Source organism: Camelina sativa, chromosome 17, assembly GCF_000633955.1.
Source record: "Camelina sativa cultivar DH55 chromosome 17, Cs, whole genome shotgun sequence".
NCBI lineage: Eukaryota > Viridiplantae > Streptophyta > Magnoliopsida > Brassicales > Brassicaceae > Camelina > Camelina sativa.
Genome location: NC_025701.1, coordinates 5,001,655 through 5,022,952, shown reverse-complemented (window position 1 = coordinate 5,022,952; position 21,298 = coordinate 5,001,655). Strand labels below are relative to the sequence as shown.

Sequence of the window (21,298 nt, the reverse complement as noted above, 5' to 3'; positions counted from 1 at the left end):
TCAAACAATACAAGAGATCTCGTGAAACCTAATTCTCTATCTCTTTTCCCCAAATCAAACCCAAAGATGAACCCTAATCCCCAAATTAAAACTTCTTTCACGATATCGGCTTTTGTTTAAAAGATGACAGAACCCGACTTTTGTTCTGTGTCGTTTTTGAGATTTTAAAACGACAAGGATGGTAAACTTTCTGTCGTTTTCAAAAGTAACAAAACGGTGTCGTTTTGATTTCTGTTACGTTTTTAAATGATATAGACGGATGCCACGTCATCAATACGGGAGGGCTGTATTGCGGATGACTTTCGAGTTGGTGGTATTGACTTGCATTTTCCACACCTTGAGGGTTTTCTTGCAAAAAAAAAACTAGTTGGAAGGTTTTTTTGCACAAAACCCTTTATTATTCTATCCAAAGAAGTGAGATGTCAAAATATAAAACAATACAAATCATTTTGTCTCAGTGCTTTCAGTTAATCAAACAGAAGTTTTCTTCATTACATTCAGATCTGAAGGAGAGCTCGTTTGGACACATGGGAATACACTTGGGAGAGATTGGTATTGTTCTCTTTCCTTGCTTTCTGGGGTTAAGTATATTCTTAAGCTGTGGCTATGCAGCTATAACTATTTCAAGTCCTTTGACATTGGGTCAAACTCTTAGTTCCCCTGGTGGAACTTATGAGTTAGGATTCTTCACGCCTAACAACTCTCAGAATCAGTATGTCGGGATCTGGTTCAAGAAAATTACACCACGGGTGGTTGTGTGGGTGGCTAACAGAGAAACGCCGATCACAAATCCTGTGGCAAACCTTACTATCAGCAGTAATGGTAGTCTTATTTTGCTTGACAGCAGAAAAAATGTTGTTTGGTCAACCAGAAGACCTTCCACATCTAACAACTGTCATGCAAAGCTCTTAGATACTGGAAATCTTGTCATCGTTGATGATGTTTCAGGAAATCTTTTGTGGCAAAGTTTCGAGAATCTTGGTGATACTATGTTGCCTTACTCATCGCTGATGTACAACCTTGCCAATGGGGAGAGGCGAGTATTGAGTTCATGGAAAAGCCACACTGATCCATCCCCTGGTGATTTTGTAGTTCAGCTAACGCCACAAGTGCCAGCACAGATTGTTACTATGAGAGGCTCGGCACTTTATAAGAGAAGTGGTCCATGGGCTAAGACCGGGTTCACTGGCGTACCACTAATGGATGAATCGTACACAAGTCCATTCAGCCTTTCACAAGATGTAGGAAATGGAACAGGGTACTTCTCTTATCTACAGAGAAATTCTGAGCTTACACGAGTCATCATAACATCAGAGGGATATGTAAAGACTTTTATGTACAATAGGACAGGCTGGGTTTTGAAATTTGTGACTCCAGCGAATTCATGTGATCTGTATGGTGCATGTGGACCTTTTGGATTGTGTGTGACGTCCAATCCCACAAAGTGTAAATGCATAAGAGGGTTTGTACCAACATTATCTTGTGGATGTGTGAGACGTACAGGATTATCTTGTCAGGCAAAATCATCTACAAAAACACAAGGAAAAGGATCAGACGTCTTCTATCGTCTGGCTAATGTAAAGCCTCCGGATCTCTACGAATACGCAAGCTTTGTGGATGCAGATCAATGCCACCAGGGTTGTCTCAACAATTGCTCTTGCACTGCTTTTGCGTATATTACTGGAATTGGATGTTTGCTTTGGAATCAAGAGCTAATAGACACAGTTAGATATTCCATTGGAGGAGAGTTTCTTTCCATTCGTCTTGCAAGTTCAGAACTGGGTAGGGCTGAAAGACATTTTCCCATAAAGACCCATCATTTTTGTTGCATTTACTCTTTAACTTCGTTTATGAGTTCATTTCAACTGCAGTAAGGTTTTTACTTATCACAATTGTTTTTGGTGGTAAATCTCTCAGCCGGAAGCAGGAGAACCAAGATTATTGCGAGTAGTATCAGCCTTTCCATTTTTGTGATTTTAGCCTTTGCCACATTTAAGTACTGGAGATACAGAGCAAAGCAAAATGGTGAGACACCGGATAACATAGTAGCCCTCTTTCTTTTCTTGTGCTTTGTTTTCATCTTTAATTATGTTAAAGCAGAAAAGAGGCATTCGACACCTCTATCTCGTGATCAAATTACATACTAACTCACAGACATTTGTGACTTGTTGGGCCAACTTGGGGTGTTCTTCAACAATCCACAAGATTCATGGAAAAATGGTTTGGAACCACAAGAAATCTCAGGTTTAACATTCTTTGAGATGAATACTATACGAGCTGCTACCAATAACTTCAATGTTTCAAACAAACTCGGTCAAGGTGGATTTGGTCCCGTTTATAAGGTAAGTGATAATTGGTTTACTTTGGGCTTCTCATGTCTGTGTCATTCTTTGTTCTGTGGATGACTGTCTGCAACGTTGCTTCTAGGGAAAACTGCCAGACAGGAAGGAAGTAGCCGTTAAACGCCTTTCTAGTAGCTCAGGACAGGGCACAGAAGAGTTCATGAACGAAATAAAACTCATCTCAAAACTACAACACAGAAACTTGGTTCGGCTTTTGGGATGTTGCATTGATGGAGAAGAAAAGCTACTAATTTATGAGTTTCTAGTGAACAAAAGCCTCGATAATTTTCTCTTTGGTCTGCTCCTTTTCCTGCATTTGCCTCTACATTTTTCCTTTCCCTTTTATCATATGAGAATGATCTTTCATGCTCATTAATATGCTTTATCTTATTTGCTAGATTTGACGCTAAAGCTTCAGATTGATTGGCCTAAGAGGTTCAACATCATTCAAGGTGTTGCACGTGGGCTTCTCTATCTTCATCGTGACTCATGCCTGAGGGTCATACACCGAGATCTGAAGGTCAGCAACATTCTCTTGGACGAGAACATGAACCCAAAAATATCAGATTTTGGATTGGCTCGGATGTTTCAAGGAACCCAACATCAAGACAACACTCGTAGGGTTGTTGGAACTTTGTAAGTATCTATCCCAAGGACATGCTCAGTCAAAGTATTAATAGTGTCAACTTAGCGGACGTATCTTAACATTAAACCAAATAACAAACTTAGCGGACTGTTTGGCAGGGCCGGTCCATAGGGCAATCAACTCAAGCAAAGGATTAGAGCATCAAAAAAATTAGGGCATTTTTTTGTAAAATTATTATAGAGTTTTTATATATATCTAAAGATTTTTACAAAAATGTGGACTTTAATATAAGTGCAAATCATAGTTTTTGAGGTTAATTGTTAGTTTTAGTTTTGATTTTTTCCATTTTGAGGTTAATAGTTTGCTTTGTTAAACTATTAGATAAATCTTTTCATCAAAACTAATGTTTTGATTTTGGTTTGTGTTAATAAATTTTCAAAACACTAAACATAAAGTCTTATATATCATTAATTATAATTTTTTGGTAATATATAAAAGGGCATGTTTTTTAGTTCGGCATAGGGCACTGATAAATGTCGGACCGGCACTGTTTGGATATGAACAGAGGATACATGTCTCCGGAGTATGCATGGACGGGGATGTTCTCAGAGAAGTCTGACATATATGCTTTCGGAGTTCTGCAGTTAGAAATCATAAGCGGGAAGAAGATTTCAAGCTTGAGCTGTGGAAAGGAAGGCAAAACCCTTCTTGAATATGTAAGACATTTTTTCTATCCACCTAGTGTTTTAAACCACAGTCTTTGTGGTGCAAACAAATTCTGAGATGCAGTCAATTTTTAAACTATATACTAGGCATGGGAATCTTGGGTCGAGACCGGTGGAGTGGATATGCTGGATCAAGATATTAGCAGCTCGTGTTCTCCAGTTGAAGTCGCTCGATGTGTTCAGATTGGTCTACTCTGCATCCAACAACAAGCTATTGATAGGCCAAACATTGCTCAAGTGGTGTCCATGATCACAAGTGCAACAGATCTTCCGACTCCGAAGCAACCAGTCTTTGCATTGCAGATTCAAGATCAAGAGAGTGTTGTCTCAGTGTCAGAGTCTGTGAATCATATAACACAAACGGAGATATATGGGCGATAAACTGAGAAACAATATGGGCGATAAAATTATTTATTAATGATTTTATAAACAATTACAAAGAATTTGATATAATCCACATCAAAGCGGCACAAAATCATCAATCAGAGTTTAGTCTACTACGAAGAATCCTTTGTTTTGAGATTATTAAAACTGAATATGAGGAACCTGCTGTGATTATATAATTAGCTTTTGTTATTGTGAAAATGATTTTATGAAATCTAAAATAATATTGTTTAGATTTTCGATTGAATTCTCCATAAAAATATGAAAATATAAGTTTCGATTAGGAGTATTGAAATTTTACAATTTTTGTTAATGGAAATAAACTATAACTTGGAAGTCTCCAATTTTTTTCCGGTTGATCGAGATTAGAGAAGCAAGACAAACAATGTTCAAAAGACATGTTCAAGTTTGGTATTTCCTAAAACTGGACTTATCAAGTTTATAGTGAACTCAAACAATTTAAAAGATTGTCTCCTCATCCTAAGCACTAGTAATTGAAATGAACTTCATCGATTTCACAAAAAAAAGTGAACTCAAACAAGTCTAAAAGCTTGTCTCCTCACCCTAAGTACAATCTGCGTATAAGGTTTTGTATACTGCATAATGTTCTCCAATTATCTGAAAGTATACAAAAAATGCATAAGTAAGAAAAAAAATGTTACATATCTGCAAAATGTTTTTTAAAAAAGACATTAAATGGCAAAACCAATAAGTGAGAAATTATATACATACATCAAATTTGTAAATAATTGAACATACATTTTGCACAAAAATCGATTGTGATAATAAGTTGTAAATCACTATTAATCATATGCATTAACAACTGATGTTAGAAAAAATATTAAAAGTATGTTCTAGAAATATCATATACCAAAATTCTTTAGCATCATAAAAAATTGTTAGCATTATGAATTAGATAATAATTTTAATTATTTCAATAATTTATAATATTAATTTCCTTTTTTATAATTTATGATAGCTTACTATTATAATCTATTATCATAATGACAAAACTAATTTTTTAGCATTATAAAATTTTTCATTTAACTATATTCATATTTTATAGTATGAAATAGATAATAATTTATGATAGCTTACTAATATAATCTATTATGGTAATGACAAAAGTAAATTTTCAGCATTATAACAATTTTCATTAAACTATATTCGTATTTTATAGTATGAAATAGATAATAATTTATGATAGCTTATTATTATAATCTATTATTGTAATGACAAAAGTAAATTTTCAGCATTATAACAATTTTCATATTTAACTATATTCATATTTTATATTATGAAATAGATAATAATTTATTTACTCCAAATTTTATATTTTTAACGCTATAATGTTATCAATCGAGTATAAATATTATCTTATTTAAGAGTTGTTGGGTTTAAAGCCCAACTGAATATTAAAGCCCAAATGAATGTCAAAGCCCAAAAAGAGAGTGGCGAAGAGGTGTGGTGGTCTGAGTTTCCGATGATGAGAAGTGTCTTTCTTTCCGACGACTGAGTGAGAGAGCCGCATCGACGTAGAATAAAAGGGGAAAGACTGAGAAATTGACTCCCCCGAGGAAGAAGGATTTGATTCGATCATTTTGCGAGGTACTTAACTTCACTGTAATTCATTATATTTTAATTATCTTCTGTGATTGTGATTTGATGAAATCCGTAATATTTTGTTTGACATCTCTTTATTTTTTATTTTGGTTTTGATAAAGATAAACTATTAAAATCACAATGATAACTACCAATTTCGTTAATGGAAGTTTTCCTTTATTTCGATTTCTTAGCTCGTGTGTGTGTATATATTTACATATTNAAGTTGTAAATCACTATTAATCATATGCATTAACAACTGATGTTAGAAAAAATATTAAAAGTATGTTCTAGAAATATCATATACCAAAATTCTTTAGCATCATAAAAAATTGTTAGCATTATGAATTAGATAATAATTTTAATTATTTCAATAATTTATAATATTAATTTCCTTTTTTATAATTTATGATAGCTTACTATTATAATCTATTATCATAATGACAAAACTAATTTTTTAGCATTATAAAATTTTTCATTTAACTATATTCATATTTTATAGTATGAAATAGATAATAATTTATGATAGCTTACTAATATAATCTATTATGGTAATGACAAAAGTAAATTTTCAGCATTATAACAATTTTCATTAAACTATATTCGTATTTTATAGTATGAAATAGATAATAATTTATGATAGCTTATTATTATAATCTATTATTGTAATGACAAAAGTAAATTTTCAGCATTATAACAATTTTCATATTTAACTATATTCATATTTTATATTATGAAATAGATAATAATTTATTTACTCCAAATTTTATATTTTTAACGCTATAATGTTATCAATCGAGTATAAATATTATCTTATTTAAGAGTTGTTGGGTTTAAAGCCCAACTGAATATTAAAGCCCAAATGAATGTCAAAGCCCAAAAAGAGAGTGGCGAAGAGGTGTGGTGGTCTGAGTTTCCGATGATGAGAAGTGTCTTTCTTTCCGACGACTGAGTGAGAGAGCCGCATCGACGTAGAATAAAAGGGGAAAGACTGAGAAATTGACTCCCCCGAGGAAGAAGGATTTGATTCGATCATTTTGCGAGGTACTTAACTTCACTGTAATTCATTATATTTTAATTATCTTCTGTGATTGTGATTTGATGAAATCCGTAATATTTTGTTTGACATCTCTTTATTTTTTATTTTGGTTTTGATAAAGATAAACTATTAAAATCACAATGATAACTACCAATTTCGTTAATGGAAGTTTTCCTTTATTTCGATTTCTTAGCTCGTGTGTGTGTATATATTTACATATTCTACGGCCTCAATTCGTCTGTGTTGAACAATTAGAGAGAGAGAGAGAGACAAAACAATGTTGAAAAGAGACCGCTCGAGTGTTGGATCGGAAAAAGATGGCTCGAGGGGTTTGGTATTGAAAAGGCATCGGTCCAGTTTGGTGGAGTTGTTACTACAGGATGTTGTAGAGCTCATCCTCGAGAGGCTTCCTGTGGAGTCTCTGGTAAGGTTGAAGTCTGTATCCAAAAGCTGGAAGTCCACAATCGAGTCCCACCCTTTCCAGGAGCGACAGTTCATGCGTCGTATGAAGTCCCGAGGTCCAGATGTTCTTTCAGTATTCCTAAGTTTATCTGATGATGATGATGATGATGTTCCGAATACAGTTGCTGAAAGGATTGTGTTGGGGTCATCCGTAGCTTGTACGTTCAGGTTCCCTGTTACGGGCAGCAGGATCTGCCATGGTAGTTGTGACGGTCTTCTATGCATCTACTGTGTTTACACTCCGAGCGTCGTGGTGAATCCCGCCACCGGATGGCATCAGACTTTTCCTCTTTCCAACTTGCAAAATTACCTCAACGACAACAACTGTTATATACAAGAGTATCCCTTGCCAAATACTAAGCTTGGATTTGGTAAAGACAAACTCAGGGGCACGTATAAGCCAGTTTGGTTGTATAATTCTTCCGAATTTGGCCTCGACAACGTTACCACTTGTGAAGTTTTCGATTTTAGCACCAATGCTTGGAGGTACGTTCACCCTGCTTCTCCTTACCGGGTAAATGATCACCATGATCCCGTGTATTTAGATGGGTCACTCCACTGGCTCACCACGTGTAAAGAAGAACCCAAGTTACTATCTTTCGATCTTCACACCGAAACGTTTCAAGTTATCTCCAAAGCTCCCTCTTCCACTGAACGTGAAGGCATCATGTGCGTCCTCGATAATCGCTTGTGCGTATGCGAGAGCGATGGGCTAACCAAGTGATATGGTCGTTCGATGATTCTTCTTCTGGCGGCAACAAGACATGGAAGAAGTTGTGTTCGCTTGATCTCACAGCAACTCTTTCTTGGTTTATTATGGAACTCCACTTCCCCTTCGCACCAATTGCAATTTTGGACAAGAATAAGCTATTGCTTCAAGGGTGTCGTTGCTTGGTACAAACGGTCATTTATGATCTCAATACTAAATCTTATGATTTACTCTTCGGACCTGAAAGTGAAACCCTTGGATATACTATTTCTTATTACCAAAGCTTGTTCTCTGCTCTGTCTAATTAATTAAATTTGTCTTTCTTCTTTTCTTTCTTTGGAACCAATGAACCCCTTTGTAATTTCCCTTGCGATAAACGTAGAGAGACTAGAGAGTAATTAACTGATTATTAAGTTTTGTATGGACTATGGAGCCATCTCAGAGACAGAGAGGGTAGAGTGGCACGGCTTGTAGATAAAGAGATTAAATAGGGTCAGTTACGTCATTAAGTAGATACGGTCCAAATAGGTCCTTTTTACGTTTTAACTGAAGATTTCAACTCTTTTGGATCAAGTTCAAGAAGGTGCAGTTACGTCATTGAGTTATAGTTCAAGAAGACACTGTCCGTATATGACCTTTTCCTCAGAGTTAATTAAATCATAGATACTGTCTGAAAAAGTGGAGAAATGAGAGAGATCATTAAAAAAAAAAAAATAGAGAATAGACCACGTGAAATTTTGGACACTAGCCGAAAAAAATCAGTTTCAAATTGAAATTAGTGTTGTGTCGTCATATAATATAGGGAACTAGATTAGGAGCCGTGCTAGAGCACGGGTTGAATCTTTTTATTTATATCATAATTTTAGAATAAAATACGATTCCAAAGATCACGATTAATGTTAGATTAGGACATGAAAAACTTTTAAAATCAATCATATAAATTATATTTTATTCTAAAATTATGATATAATAAAAGGAATTTCAATACGTGCTCTAACACGGTCCTAATCTAGCATTAAGGTTTAATTTTTAATTTCTGAATATGATCCCGAAGATCACGATTAATCTTGTTAAATTAGCGAGATTTGATTCTTTTTTTATGATTAAGAGTATATTTTTATCCCTTACTAATTTTTTTATTGATGTGGTTTATCAATAAAATCTGTAGAAAATAAATTGGTGATATTGTGATTCTAGATATTTGGAACTATATACGTGATCTTCCGAAAATAAAGTTTGGAATATCCATGAACTATCAGTTTGGAATAACCCATTTAAAATTTTCTGTTACAATTAAGGTTTTATTGGTTACAATTAATATATGGATTAATTTATAATTTATGTATAACCTATTTGTAACCATTTATTAAAATTATAAAGTCTACCAAAACAATGTTGTGTACTTCCGTTTTATTATAAAGGGGATGTGGAAAATAATGATCGTCGTTGTAACAAAAGCAAGAAAAATAATAACCGTTGCTCCCTGATTACTAATTTCAAACTAAAAATGATTTAAGAATCAACGATTGTTGCTCCCTGAAATAATTAGATAGCTATTCATCACCCAAACTCAAAGGATGTTAATAACAAATTTAACCCATTTTCTTACATATATCTTCTATATTTTGTTACACCTCGATTTAGTTTATATATTTTGTTACACCTCGATTTATAACTATTATATACACCCATTTTCTTTTTTTATTTGACAATCACAGAGAGTGAACTCTGGAAAATAGTAGAGAGGAGAAAATTAGTCAAGAATAAATAATTCAAAGAAGCACTAAAAGTCTAAACTAATAAAAAGTACTACATATAAGAGCAAAACTAGTTGAGAGGGATATTAAAAAAAAAAAAAAAAAGTCAATTCCGAATGAAGCTATGGTCACCACTTTGTATCCCGGCATTAAAGGAAAAATGGTTACATTGGCACCAATGTCAGCCAAGATGGCTTTGATGGTTGCTCTGCATTTGCCAGTAACAAGGCCTACTCGTTGAGTTTGGCACATAAGTTGGATAGTTACGGTACCCATCAGCATATGTGAATTATTTCTGTTAGAATAGTAACAATCACTAAATTATTTAAGCTGTTATCAATTACTCCACAAATTAGGTAATAAATACTCATTAACAAATGAATTAGAAGTATTACAACACGTGTATACAACCTAGGTACTTAGAATGCAAAAAGCCACTAAGAGGATTAAACAAAACCAAGGACTTACATTAAATCACAAAAACCACTAAGTAAGAAATTATTTACATCCATAAAATTTGTAAGTAATCAGTACAAAAGTATATTGTGATAATATGTTGTAAATCATTATTAACCATATGTATTAAAAGAAAATATGTTGGGAAAAACTATTAAGAGATTATATACCAAAATTGGATTTGATACTGCATAAATTAACACATTGGAGAATTTATTATTTTAATTTTAGAAAAAAACTTTTTTCGAAAATGTATTTTGATGTTTACGGTGGCAGTGGCTGAATCTATAATAAATCATCTTTTAAAACAATAAGAGTTGGATTTATAGTCTTCTTTCTTCATACAACCTTTTCTAATCTTTATAAACTTTTATAAAATATATAATTGAAAAACTAATACGTTTTGCTGGACTTGCATTAAACGTATTATAATTTTACGTGACGTTAATTTTAACATATTGGCATATACATCATATGCATATATATGCATTATATGTATTCTAATACGTTTTTTAATTTTGTAAAACTGATACTAAGTTATTTTTGATGTATATGCCAATATGTTAATCATAGCACTTGATAGCGTTATTTAAGAACACTGCTATATTAACGTGCTATAAAAATTCGAGTATGTTACTATCATTAGCCAGAAGGATCAAACCAAAATTGTGATTTTTTTCAACCTTATTTTTGATGATTTAAAAAAAAAAAAAATTGTGATTTTTTTCAACCTTAATGAGTGAAGTAAGCGAATCGGTTACGTTTAAACCGGACTGAAATACCAACCGAATTAAATTAACCCAAAAAGACATTGGGCAGTTCCGAATTACTTTCTTGGTTTCTAAGTTTCCTTTTACAGTGCCAAGACTCCTTTTTCGTCTAATCTTTTAAGAGTAGTTCAAAAAAGATTATGAGGTTTTTGGATGCTTTAACGTTGACAATTGCATAACTTTTGGTAAAACCGCATTAGTGCTCTAACATACGCCTTTGGCGGTCATATTCATATATACTGTGTCTATACGATACATGACCGTTTTAGGTATACGTTCCATAAATACGGTTTGGATTAATACTGCTTCAAACACACACCAAGAATTATAGTTGTTGTTATGATATAAGTAATCAATTCGTGAAAGTTTACGGAAAACGAAGAATCTAGGTCGAAATTTTTTATTTTATTGATTGAGATGTTATTAACAAATACAAAAACCAAGATAAATAATTCCAAATTCCCAATCAGGAACCTCCTCAATCATCTTCTTCTCCGTCTCCAAAAAGGCTCAAGAAGTAGTAGTGAGTTTAAGTTTGTTGGAGATAAATATATATACACATTAACCATACATCCTAATTAAGAATGACCAAATTACTAAATCGATCTCTTGACACATCTCTATTTGGTATAAGTTCATATATTAGTTAAAAGTTTATATATGGATCCAAGAAATAGATAAATTAGTAATCTTGTTCCTTACCTGACAATGACATATTAGCATTTGTGTACCGCCTTCAAGAAAGAGAAACCGACGTCCCCACTTGTCAACACCTATGCTTAAAGGGTATGCTAAATTTTCGGACTTTGGTAAAGCTTTGAATTTAATCCTCGGCGTGGAAGATGATGTTGAAGAGCAGTTGCTGAGTAGCCACAGCGAGAAGCTGGCTATTTCTTTTGGACTCCTGAATACAACAGCTGGTACAACTATTCACGTTAGAAAGAATCTGCGGGTCTGCGCTGACTGTCACACTGCTACAAAATACATTTCCCTTGTGACCGGAAATTGTAGTACGAGACATGCAACGGTTTCACCATTTCAAGAACGGTGCCTGTTCATGCGGAGATTACTGGTGAGATAAGAAGTCACATGCATGGTCTTTAAATAATCAGTCTCTTGTTCTCTGTTCTTGGGAGTGAACACAAAGGCAGTGTGGTGTCTGGTGAGTTTTCTGATTCTTGAATGATTTTAAAATTTTCTTGCAAAAACTAGTATTTTAGGGTTGAATTTGGTTTCTTTAATTCTGTAGCTGGATAGATTATGGAACATGGTTTACCGTCTATGAAGTCGTTCAAATCATTGAAGTCACTTGTTAAGAAAAGAACCATTTCTCAAGAAGTGGTATAATTAGCTTTGTTTCACTATTATATAACCTCAGATTATGTTCCGGATTCTAACTATATAGCTTTGAATCCGGGTTTGTAAAAAATGCAGAGTAAATCAGGGTGGAAAATGAAGCCCTTTATAGCTCTCATGTGTACAGCACTTTTGATCTTTTGGTATAAAACCACTAATATTCAGTTTGAACAAACTGAGGTAATCATCTTGGAACCAATTTCTATATATCTGTCTGATCTCTTTGGATGTTGCCATTTGATTCTGTGATAAGTTTACTCTTCTCTTACTTCCACACTGTTATTTCAGATAGAAGAAACAGATTATCCTTTTGACATGGCAAAGGTAACATTTTCGTCTTGTATTCTTGATTTCTTGCTTATAACCGGTTTGATGTGTTAAGTTCACTCGTGGATGGTGTTCAGGAACAGGAATCTGAAGCAGTTAACGATAAATTAAATGGCTTGCCTCAGGGAATCATACAGCCTAGATCAGATCTTGAGTTAAAGCCTCTCTGGTCAAGAAGTAGTCTGAGGTCAAAGGTTAGAGCTTTTGCATCAAGATGTAATTGAATGCTAGCTAAAGGAGTTTCTGATGTTTTGTTTGTGATTATTAACACAGGGAGTCGAAAAGACTAACCGTAACTTGTTGGCAATACCCGTAGGAATTAAGCAAAAGGGTAATGTTGACGCTCTTGTAAAGAAGGTATTTGGAATCTTTGCTTGAGTTTATCCTATTCCCTAGGCATTAAGAAACAGATACCTCTTAACATAAAGCTCTTGTGTCTCAGTTTCTTCCGGCGAATTTCACCATTGTTCTTTTCCATTATGATGGAAATATGGATAAATGGCGGGATCTAGAGTGGAGTTCAAAAGCCATTCTATAGTTGCACAAAACCAGACTAAATGGTAGTTATCTTCCTCATTCTCTATTCTCAATGGTTCTAGATATCGGACGACAACTAGTTTTTGGTAGTCTTCTAAGTACATATTCATTTGATACATATCTGAGGAAGATAACATAGAAACAATGTTTTTGTTTAGATATTTGATTGTGTAACATTGGTCTATGAATTTTCCTCTCTTGATTTTAGGTGGTTTTATGATTATATTTTTCTTTGGGACGAGGATCTTGGAGTAGAGAACTTCAATCCAGAGAGGTTAAATTTGTAGTTCTAACCTACTTTATAGTCCTTTTACTACAAGGAATCATGAGCGTCACAGAGCTAAGTGACACTAATTTCTGCAGGTATTTGAATATAGTTAAATCAGTGGGACTGGAGATATCTCAACCTGCTTTGGACCATAACTCGACTGAAATACACCATAAGATCACTCTCCGTTCTAGGACAAAGAAATTTCACATCAGCATATGTGAATTATTTCACTTGTTATTTTAAGCTGTTATCAATTACTCCACAAATTAGGTAATAAATACTCATTAACAAATGAATTAGAAGTATTACAAGACATGTATACAACTTAGGTACTTAGAATGCAAAAAGCCACTAAGAGGATTAAAAAAAAAAAAAGAACTTACATTAAATCACAAAAACCACTAAGTAAGAAATTATTTACATCCATAAAATTTGTAAATAATTAGTACAAAAGTAGATTGTGATAATATGTTGTAAATCATTATTAACCATATGTATTAAAAAAAATATGTTGGGAAAAAATATTAAGAGATTATATACCAAAATTGGATTTGATACTGCATAAATTAACACATTGGAGAATTTATTATTTTAACTTTAGAAAAAAAACTTTTTTCGAAAATGTATTTTGATGTTTACGGTGGCAGTGGCTGAATCTACAATAAATCATCTTTATAAAACCTTTTAAAATCTTTTAAAACAATAAGAGTTGGATTTATAGTCTTCTTTCTTCATACAACCTTTTCTAATCTTTATAAACCTTTATAAAATATATGATTGAAAAACTAATACGTTTTGTTAGACTTGCATTAAACGTATTATAATTTTACGTGAAACGTTAATTTTAACATATTGGCATATACATCATATACATATGCATCTATACTAGTATTTTTGCAGCAACTTTTTGCTCAAAAATACTTTTTAGAAACTTATAGAATTAAATGCAATTGCATTAATTTTTAATTTAATATTTTTCCAAATAAAATGTTAATGAAATTGGGGATTTAAATCGTAAAATGATTCTAACAGAATTACTATGTAAAATGAATTGAAGACTATTGATTTCACTTACCATAAAAATTCTAAATTTGGAATCAAAGTAGAAACAAATTAAATCATTTAATGAGGTATATCGGATCATAATTAATCATTCAATATCCCAACAAATTATTAAGGAAAATATTATCAATGCCTTCAAAACCTACTATAAAGCTAAGAACACAAAATATTACCTATCATCAAAATTTGAACTTGCTAACCAAGAAATCTATTAACTGCTAACATTTATCACATTTCTCTACATATCACTATAAATAGATCAAAATCCTTTCATCTCATCTCATATCTTAACATTTCATCTCAATTTTTTTTTTAAAATCTTCTTATAATTATCATAGTTATCATTTGTTTCTTTTTAAGATTTACAGTTAAAACCTCTCATATTTTCAAGATATCAATATATGAATTAAATTTATATAATTTGTAACTCATTTATTTGCTTTTTTTTTTAAACAGAGTACAAGATTGGCCCAAAGAAGCCAATATGAAGGAACATATTTATTTGTTTTTTTTTTATAATTTATATGATTTATACAATTTGGAAGAAAAAACAGATTGGTTTTTGTTGAATTCTTTTTGCTTTCTTTTTTTAGCAATTTTATTTCTTTTCCTTTTGTTTTAAAGATATCTTCGATTGAAACTTATATTTCTGAAATTTCAAATATGAGAAATATTCAAACTTTTTTAAGAATTCTAAGTATTATAAATATTTAAATTTTAAAAATATTTAAACTTTTATAAGAACCACCAACCTTATAAAATGTTAATGGTTACAATCTTAATAAATATCATACTAACTCAATCTAATATTTATAATACAAAATAATAAATATTAAAAATTAAAATGGTATAGTGCGAGTTAAAATATCTCGGGACGGAGTTATATGGCGGGACGGATTTGGTTGATATTTTTATAATTTAAAAAATATCATTAGTTCGGTGTTACATGGCTAAAACATTATTTCATTATTTTGTTAATACTATCTATATTAGAGAAATAGACTTATCTAATTAAGTTGTTTAAATCAATATTATGTAAAAATAAATTATATTACGATATTATATGGTTTAAACCATAAAATTAACAATTATTATACAATTATAACATATTTAACAAACAAAAACAACTTATAATTTAAATGTTTTAATTACAAATAACTTGCTCTGCGGTATACCGCGGGTCTTAATCTAGTTATATGTATTCTAATACGTTTATTAATTTTGTAAAACTTATACTAAGTTATTTTTTTATGTATATGCCAATATGTTAATCATAGCTCTTCATACTTTGATAGCGTTATTTAAGAACACTGCTATATTAACGTGCAATAAAAATTCGAGAGTATGTTACTATCATTAGCCAGGATGAAACCAAAATTGTGATTTTTTTCAACCTTAATGAGTGAAGTAAGCGAATCGGTTACGTTTAAACCGGACTGAAATACCAACCGAATTAAATTAACCCAAAAAGACATTGGGCAGTTCCGAATTACTTTCTTGGTTTCTAAGTTTCCTTTTACAGTGCCAAGACTCCTTTTTCTTCTAATCTTGTAAGAGTAGTTCAAAAAAAATTATGAGGTTTTTGGATGCTTTAACGTTGACAATTGCATAACTTTTGGTAAAACCGCATTAGTGCTCTAACATAGCAGCCTTTGGCGGTCACATATACTGTGTCTATACGATACATGACCTTTTTAGGTATACGTTTCATAAATACGGTTTGGATTAATACTGCTTCAAACACACACCAAGAATTATAGTTTTTGTTATGATATAAGTAATCAATTCGTGAAAGTTTATGGAAAACGAAGAATCTAGGTCGAAATTTTTTATTTTATTGATTGAGATGTTATTAACAAATACAAAAACCAAGATATATAATTCCAAATTCCCAATCAGGAACCTCCGATCAATCATCTTCTTCTCCGTCTCCAAAAGGCTCAAGAAGTAGTAGTGAGTTTAAGTTTGTTTGAGATTGATGGAGAGAAATGTTAAGTGTTTAGTGGATATTTATAGTGTTTTTACTAGGAGAGAAATGTGAAGGTTTAATTGATAATTTCTCTTTAATAGTGGATTAGTTGACTAATATCTTTTTATAGATATATATAGTTTAATTATTAAGGACAACTTACTTGTCATCAACTCATTATTGTTAGCTGGTAATCTCTAAGAGTTTATATATATCGTTCTAATTTAAATTAACAACTTTGTTGGTGGCATGCGCCTTCACGATTATTAAAAGTATAATCAAATATATTGTTTTTATTTCAGAAATTAATTGTGCAAAGTCTCATAAATTGGTTATCACCCTTATAACTTGATTTCGATGGAATTATATTTGTGAGATATAACATTAAATCACATACTATTATCTCAACGTATCCTCCCTCTTAAATTTCCTGCAAATTGAAAATATAGGTCTTGCACTCTTGCAAGCTTCCTCACAGTTTTTGGGGCTTAACTATGACCTCTATTATATAATATAATGGTAAGTGGTAACAGTAAAAAAACAGCATGACGATATCAAAGAAAAATCATATGCATAATTTCACCATGTGATATTGAATTATATAAACACCAATATATCTAGTTTAATACACTTTTTCCTTTACGAAATTAGAAAGTACAAATCATTTTTTCTGTCTTAAAACTCTCATTTAAAAAAACAATGATAAATCAAACATGCTTAGTTCCTTGGTTAGTACTCTTGCCCATCTCAAGCGCATTCCCGTACTCACCATCCTCCACAAACCTTGACCAATACCAATGTGATCTCCACACTTGACCCATCTCCTCTATCGGAATCCCTTTCGTTTCCGGCAAGAATATGTATACAAATATCGACATCACCACCACGAAGAAGGCAAAAAAGAGGAATAACCCAAATTTCAAATGGCAAAGCATCATCAAGAAGATTTGCGCGATAATGAACGTGAAGATCATGTTCACCGACACCGTGATACTCTGCGCCGCCGACCTTATCTCCAACGGGAAGATTTCACTCGGCACTAACCACCCTAGCGGGCCCCAAGACCAAGCAAAACCCGCCACATAGATGCAAATAAACGTTACAACCACTATAGCATACCACTTTGGCAGCTCACCAGGGGTCCCGTCTACCCCGAACTTGGCCCCTATGCACGCTGCAACCACAGCCTACAATCCCACCAGAAAAGAAAAAAACGAACGACCTTTTAATTAGTACAATTGATATACAAACATAAGTAGTACCCAATTATAAGGATTAGTTTCTTATTCATCAACATATATAGACCTCTAAAACGCATCTTCATCAATATATATACACATTAATCATCCTAATTAAGAATGACCAAATTACTAAATTGATATCTAGACACATCTATATTTGGTATAAGTTCATATTGTTCCTTATATATGGATCCAAGAAATAGATAAAGTAGTAATATTGTTCCTTACCTGACATATTAGCATTTGTGTACCGCCTTCAAGAAAGAGAAACCGACGTCCCCACTTGTCAACACCATAGATAGAAACAAGAGTGGCGGCGACGTTGACCGAGCCAGTGACCACGGCGGACATGAGAGAAGCATCGGTTGTGAAACCAATGGTGTTGAACAGAACCGGAGCGTAAAACATAATCACATTGATTCCGGTTAGCTGCTGAAAGAACGGAATCATAATGGCCATAGTGAGATGTGGTCGGTATTTGCGGCGGAGGAGGTTTCTCCACGGGTCCTCAATCGACTGCGACTCTTTACTAGCGGCCACTAGATCGTCGAACTCCTGGCTGACGTCATCAACGCCGCGGATTCGCCTGAGCTTGGTTTTGGCCTCTTCGTGTAGGCCTCGCTCGATCATAGAGTTGGGAGTGTCGGGGAGAACTAGGGAGCCGAGGGTTATGATCAGGGCGGGAACCACCGCGCCTCCGAGACTGAGCCGCCATCCCCAACCGCCTTTGATTTTGGCGAAGAAGTAGTTGAGGACTTCGGCGACGAGGATCCCGATGGTGATGGAGAGCTGGAAGCCGATGTTTAAAGATCCTCTGTATTTGTATGGAGCCATCTCAGATAGGTAGAGTGGCACGGACTGTAAATAGAGAGATTAAACAAGGTTAATTATTAACGTCATTCTTGTTCTACTAGTTCAACAAGATACTGTCCGAATATGACCTTTTCCTAAACTAATAATCCCGTATCAATTAGTGGTCAGAGGTTTTTTGTTTTTGTTTTAACTTTTTAAGAGTTATTTTAATATATCCAAAATGACGTCAAAACAAATATATACGTTTATTTAATCACTGAGAAAGAGACCATAGAAAAGTTTTTTTTTTAAAACAGACCATGTGGAATTGTGGATCCTAGCCGAAAAATATCAAAAACAAATTAAAATAAGTGTTGTATCATATAGTATAAATGTGGAAAATAATGATCGTCTTGTNCATTGATTCCGGTTAGCTGCTGAAAGAACGGAATCATAATGGCCATAGTGAGATGTGGTCGGTATTTGCGGCGGAGGAGGTTTCTCCACGGGTCCTCAATCGACTGCGACTCTTTACTAGCGGCGACTAGATCGTCGAACTCCTGGCTGACGTCATCAACGCCGCGGATTCGCCTGAGCTTGGTTTTGGCCTCCTCGTGTAGGCCTCGCTCGATCATTGAGTTGGGAGTGTCGGGGAGAACGAGGGAGCCGAGGGTTATGATCAGGGCGGGAACCACCGCGCCTCCGAGACTGAGCCGCCATCCCCAACCGCCTTTGATTTTGGCGAAGAAGTAGTTGAGGACTTCGGCGACGAGGATCCCGATGGTGATGGAGAGCTGGAAGCCGATGTTTAAAGATCCTCTGTATTTGTATGGAGCCATCTCAGATAGGTAGAGTGGCACGGACTGTAAATAGAGAGATTAAACAAGGTTAATTATTAACGTCATTCTTGTTCTACTAGTTCAACAAGATACTGTCCGAATATGACCTTTTCCTAAACTAATAATCCCGTATCAATTAGTGGTCAGAGGTTTTTTGTTTTTGTTTTAACTTTTTAAGAGTTATTTTAATATATCCAAAATGACGTCAAAACAAATATATACGTTTATTTAATCACTGAGAAAGAGACCATAGAAAAGTTTTTTTTTTAAAACAGACCATGTGGAATTGTGGATCCTAGCCGAAAAATATCAAAAACAAATTAAAATAAGTGTTGTATCATATAGTATAAATGTGGAAAATAATGATCGTCTTGAAAAAAAAAGCAAGAAAATTAATAATGTCAACTTGACCTAACTATTTCATGATTGTGTTCAATGGATGTGGTTGGCTTGGTCCATAACTCTTTTTTCACAAACCAAGGCACATTTATATCGGTCATATTATATAAACATCTTTAATCCGTTAAATATTGTATACCGACACGTAACAGAGTTATTTTCAAAAATTTGTTGGTTTTAACTTAGGTTAGATAATTAAATACTTATATGGTTAGTATATAACTATATATAGTAGTAATAAACTAAATCCTCGAAATTATTTATAGTTACGGACCTGATTAGCGAAACCGATACCAAAACCGAGCAAAATACGACCGACAATGAGCATCCAAACGTGTTTAGCGAAGCCATTGACCAAAGCTCCGGCGCAGAAGAGTATACCCCCGAATAGCATCGAGAGCCGTCGTCCGAACCTTCTCGTCACGGTGGAAGCCACCAGCGACGATATCAACGCCGCTAAGTACAGCGACGAAGTGAATAGCGTTAACGTCGGGCTATCGTATTGACAATACTGATTTGATGTCGCCTCCTCTTGCTGTTTCCGGTACACCGACGGAAAAAATCTCCGGAGAAACGACGGCATCGACGTCACACCACCTGTATTATTTCAAAGTTAGTTTACAAAATTCCCAAAAAAGATATAAAAAAATAAGACGTGGAAGCCTGAGGGTGTTTATGACTCTATAGAAAACATATATGGCGATTTTGTAAATATTTAAAACCAAGAATTCACTAGTAGGTGTTGATGAAAATTGTAACTGCTACTTTGGGGGTGTTGATGACTGCATAGATAGATACTCGTGGGGTGAAAATATTAAAAGTAAAAAAAAAATAGTGAGATAATTACCGGAGATTCCGATATCGTATCCAAAGATGAGACCACCCATGGCAGCTACAACGCAAGTGAAGAGAACAAAGGGAGTGAGTTTGCCGGGATAAGCCCTTGAGCCATCTCCGACAACGAATCCACCGGCGGGCATTTTCTTAAAGAAACCCTTGAACCTCTATTTTGTTTTGTTGGGATGTGTGTTTTTTGCAAAACAATAGGGAGAGTGGAAATTGAAAAGGAATAGATGGAGAGATCAGAGATTAGTTATTAGAGCTAGTTATATAGACAGTTGGGAACAGAAGTAGTGGAGAAATAATATGTTGAGCTGTCTTTTCGTAATTTCTTAGCTGTGAATAATTTAATTTCTCCATAATAATGCTTCCTAATTAATTTATCCACATCATAAGATAATTAAATAATGTGACGTTGTTTCATGATTTTGAGCAACTTGGTAACCGTTAATGTGAACATGTGTTATTTTAACTGCATCATTTGCATTCTGACTTTAAGATCCTGTGGATTTTTTAACAATGTCATAACTTATATACTGTATGTACTATGTATGTCATATTTTAGATGATAAAATTCTTGATATATACAACATTCGGTTTATTCTAGATTTATAAATGATAAAAATAGCAAAAAATGGTAAATATGTGAAAATAGAAAGTACACTATTCTTTACAGTAATTTTTATTTTCTTTAATAAAGAAAAAATAAAATTCTGAAAAAAATGAAATCCAACAAAATTGAAGTCAGAGAAAGTAAAAAAAAGTGGTCACCACCCACCAGAGAGGTGTTAGGAAAGTGTGAATAAAAGTGTCGCCGATGTACGCATATGTGT

General features: G+C 33.6%; 3 protein-coding genes and 2 long non-coding RNA genes across 9 annotated transcripts; 4 read left to right on the top strand and 1 right to left on the bottom strand.

The window, feature by feature from the left end:
- On the top strand, positions 429-4,107 carry LOC104755378 (G-type lectin S-receptor-like serine/threonine-protein kinase At1g11280). Of its 3 annotated transcripts, XM_010477745.2 has the most exons (7): positions 429-1,782; positions 1,918-2,025; positions 2,206-2,342; positions 2,428-2,638; positions 2,741-2,978; positions 3,494-3,644; positions 3,741-4,107. In XM_010477745.2, exons 1-7 carry the CDS (start codon positions 528-530, stop codon positions 4,032-4,034), a joined length of 2,394 nt encoding a protein of 797 aa, XP_010476047.1. In that variant the 5' UTR covers positions 429-527; the 3' UTR covers positions 4,035-4,107. The 3 variants fall into 3 exon arrangements, with proteins under 3 accessions (XP_010476047.1, XP_010476049.1, XP_010476048.1); XM_010477747.2 differs by lacking the exon at positions 3,741-4,107 and having other exon boundaries at positions 447-1,782; positions 3,441-3,522; XM_010477746.2 differs by lacking the exons at positions 3,494-3,644; positions 3,741-4,107 and adding an exon at positions 3,087-3,406 and having other exon boundaries at positions 447-1,782.
- LOC104759173 (F-box protein At1g11270) lies at positions 5,515-8,266 on the top strand. 3 transcript variants are annotated; one of them, XM_019239322.1, is made up of 2 exons: positions 5,515-5,645; positions 6,934-8,266. In XM_019239322.1, exon 2 carries the CDS (start codon positions 6,956-6,958, stop codon positions 7,862-7,864), a length of 909 nt encoding a protein of 302 aa, XP_019094867.1. In that variant the 5' UTR covers positions 5,515-5,645; positions 6,934-6,955; the 3' UTR covers positions 7,865-8,266. The 3 variants fall into 3 exon arrangements, with proteins under 3 accessions (XP_019094867.1, XP_019094865.1, XP_019094866.1); XM_019239320.1 differs by lacking the exon at positions 5,515-5,645 and adding an exon at positions 6,553-6,683; XM_019239321.1 differs by lacking the exon at positions 5,515-5,645 and adding an exon at positions 6,553-6,683 and having other exon boundaries at positions 6,872-8,266.
- On the top strand, positions 12,155-12,510 carry LOC104759172. Its single transcript, XR_002036237.1, has 3 exons — positions 12,155-12,173; positions 12,267-12,368; positions 12,477-12,510. It is a non-coding gene; the product is annotated as an uncharacterized LOC104759172 (long non-coding RNA).
- Positions 13,266-13,478, top strand: LOC109125041. The gene is made up of 2 exons (XR_002036238.1): positions 13,266-13,326; positions 13,416-13,478. It is a non-coding gene; the product is annotated as an uncharacterized LOC109125041 (long non-coding RNA).
- LOC104755379 (sugar transport protein 1) lies at positions 16,925-20,710 on the bottom strand. The gene is made up of 4 exons (XM_010477748.2): positions 20,473-20,710; positions 19,900-20,222; positions 17,824-18,453; positions 16,925-17,541 (listed from the first exon to the last, which is right to left on the bottom strand). Exons 1-4 carry the CDS (start codon positions 20,603-20,605, stop codon positions 17,062-17,064), a joined length of 1,566 nt encoding a protein of 521 aa, XP_010476050.1. The 5' UTR covers positions 20,606-20,710; the 3' UTR covers positions 16,925-17,061.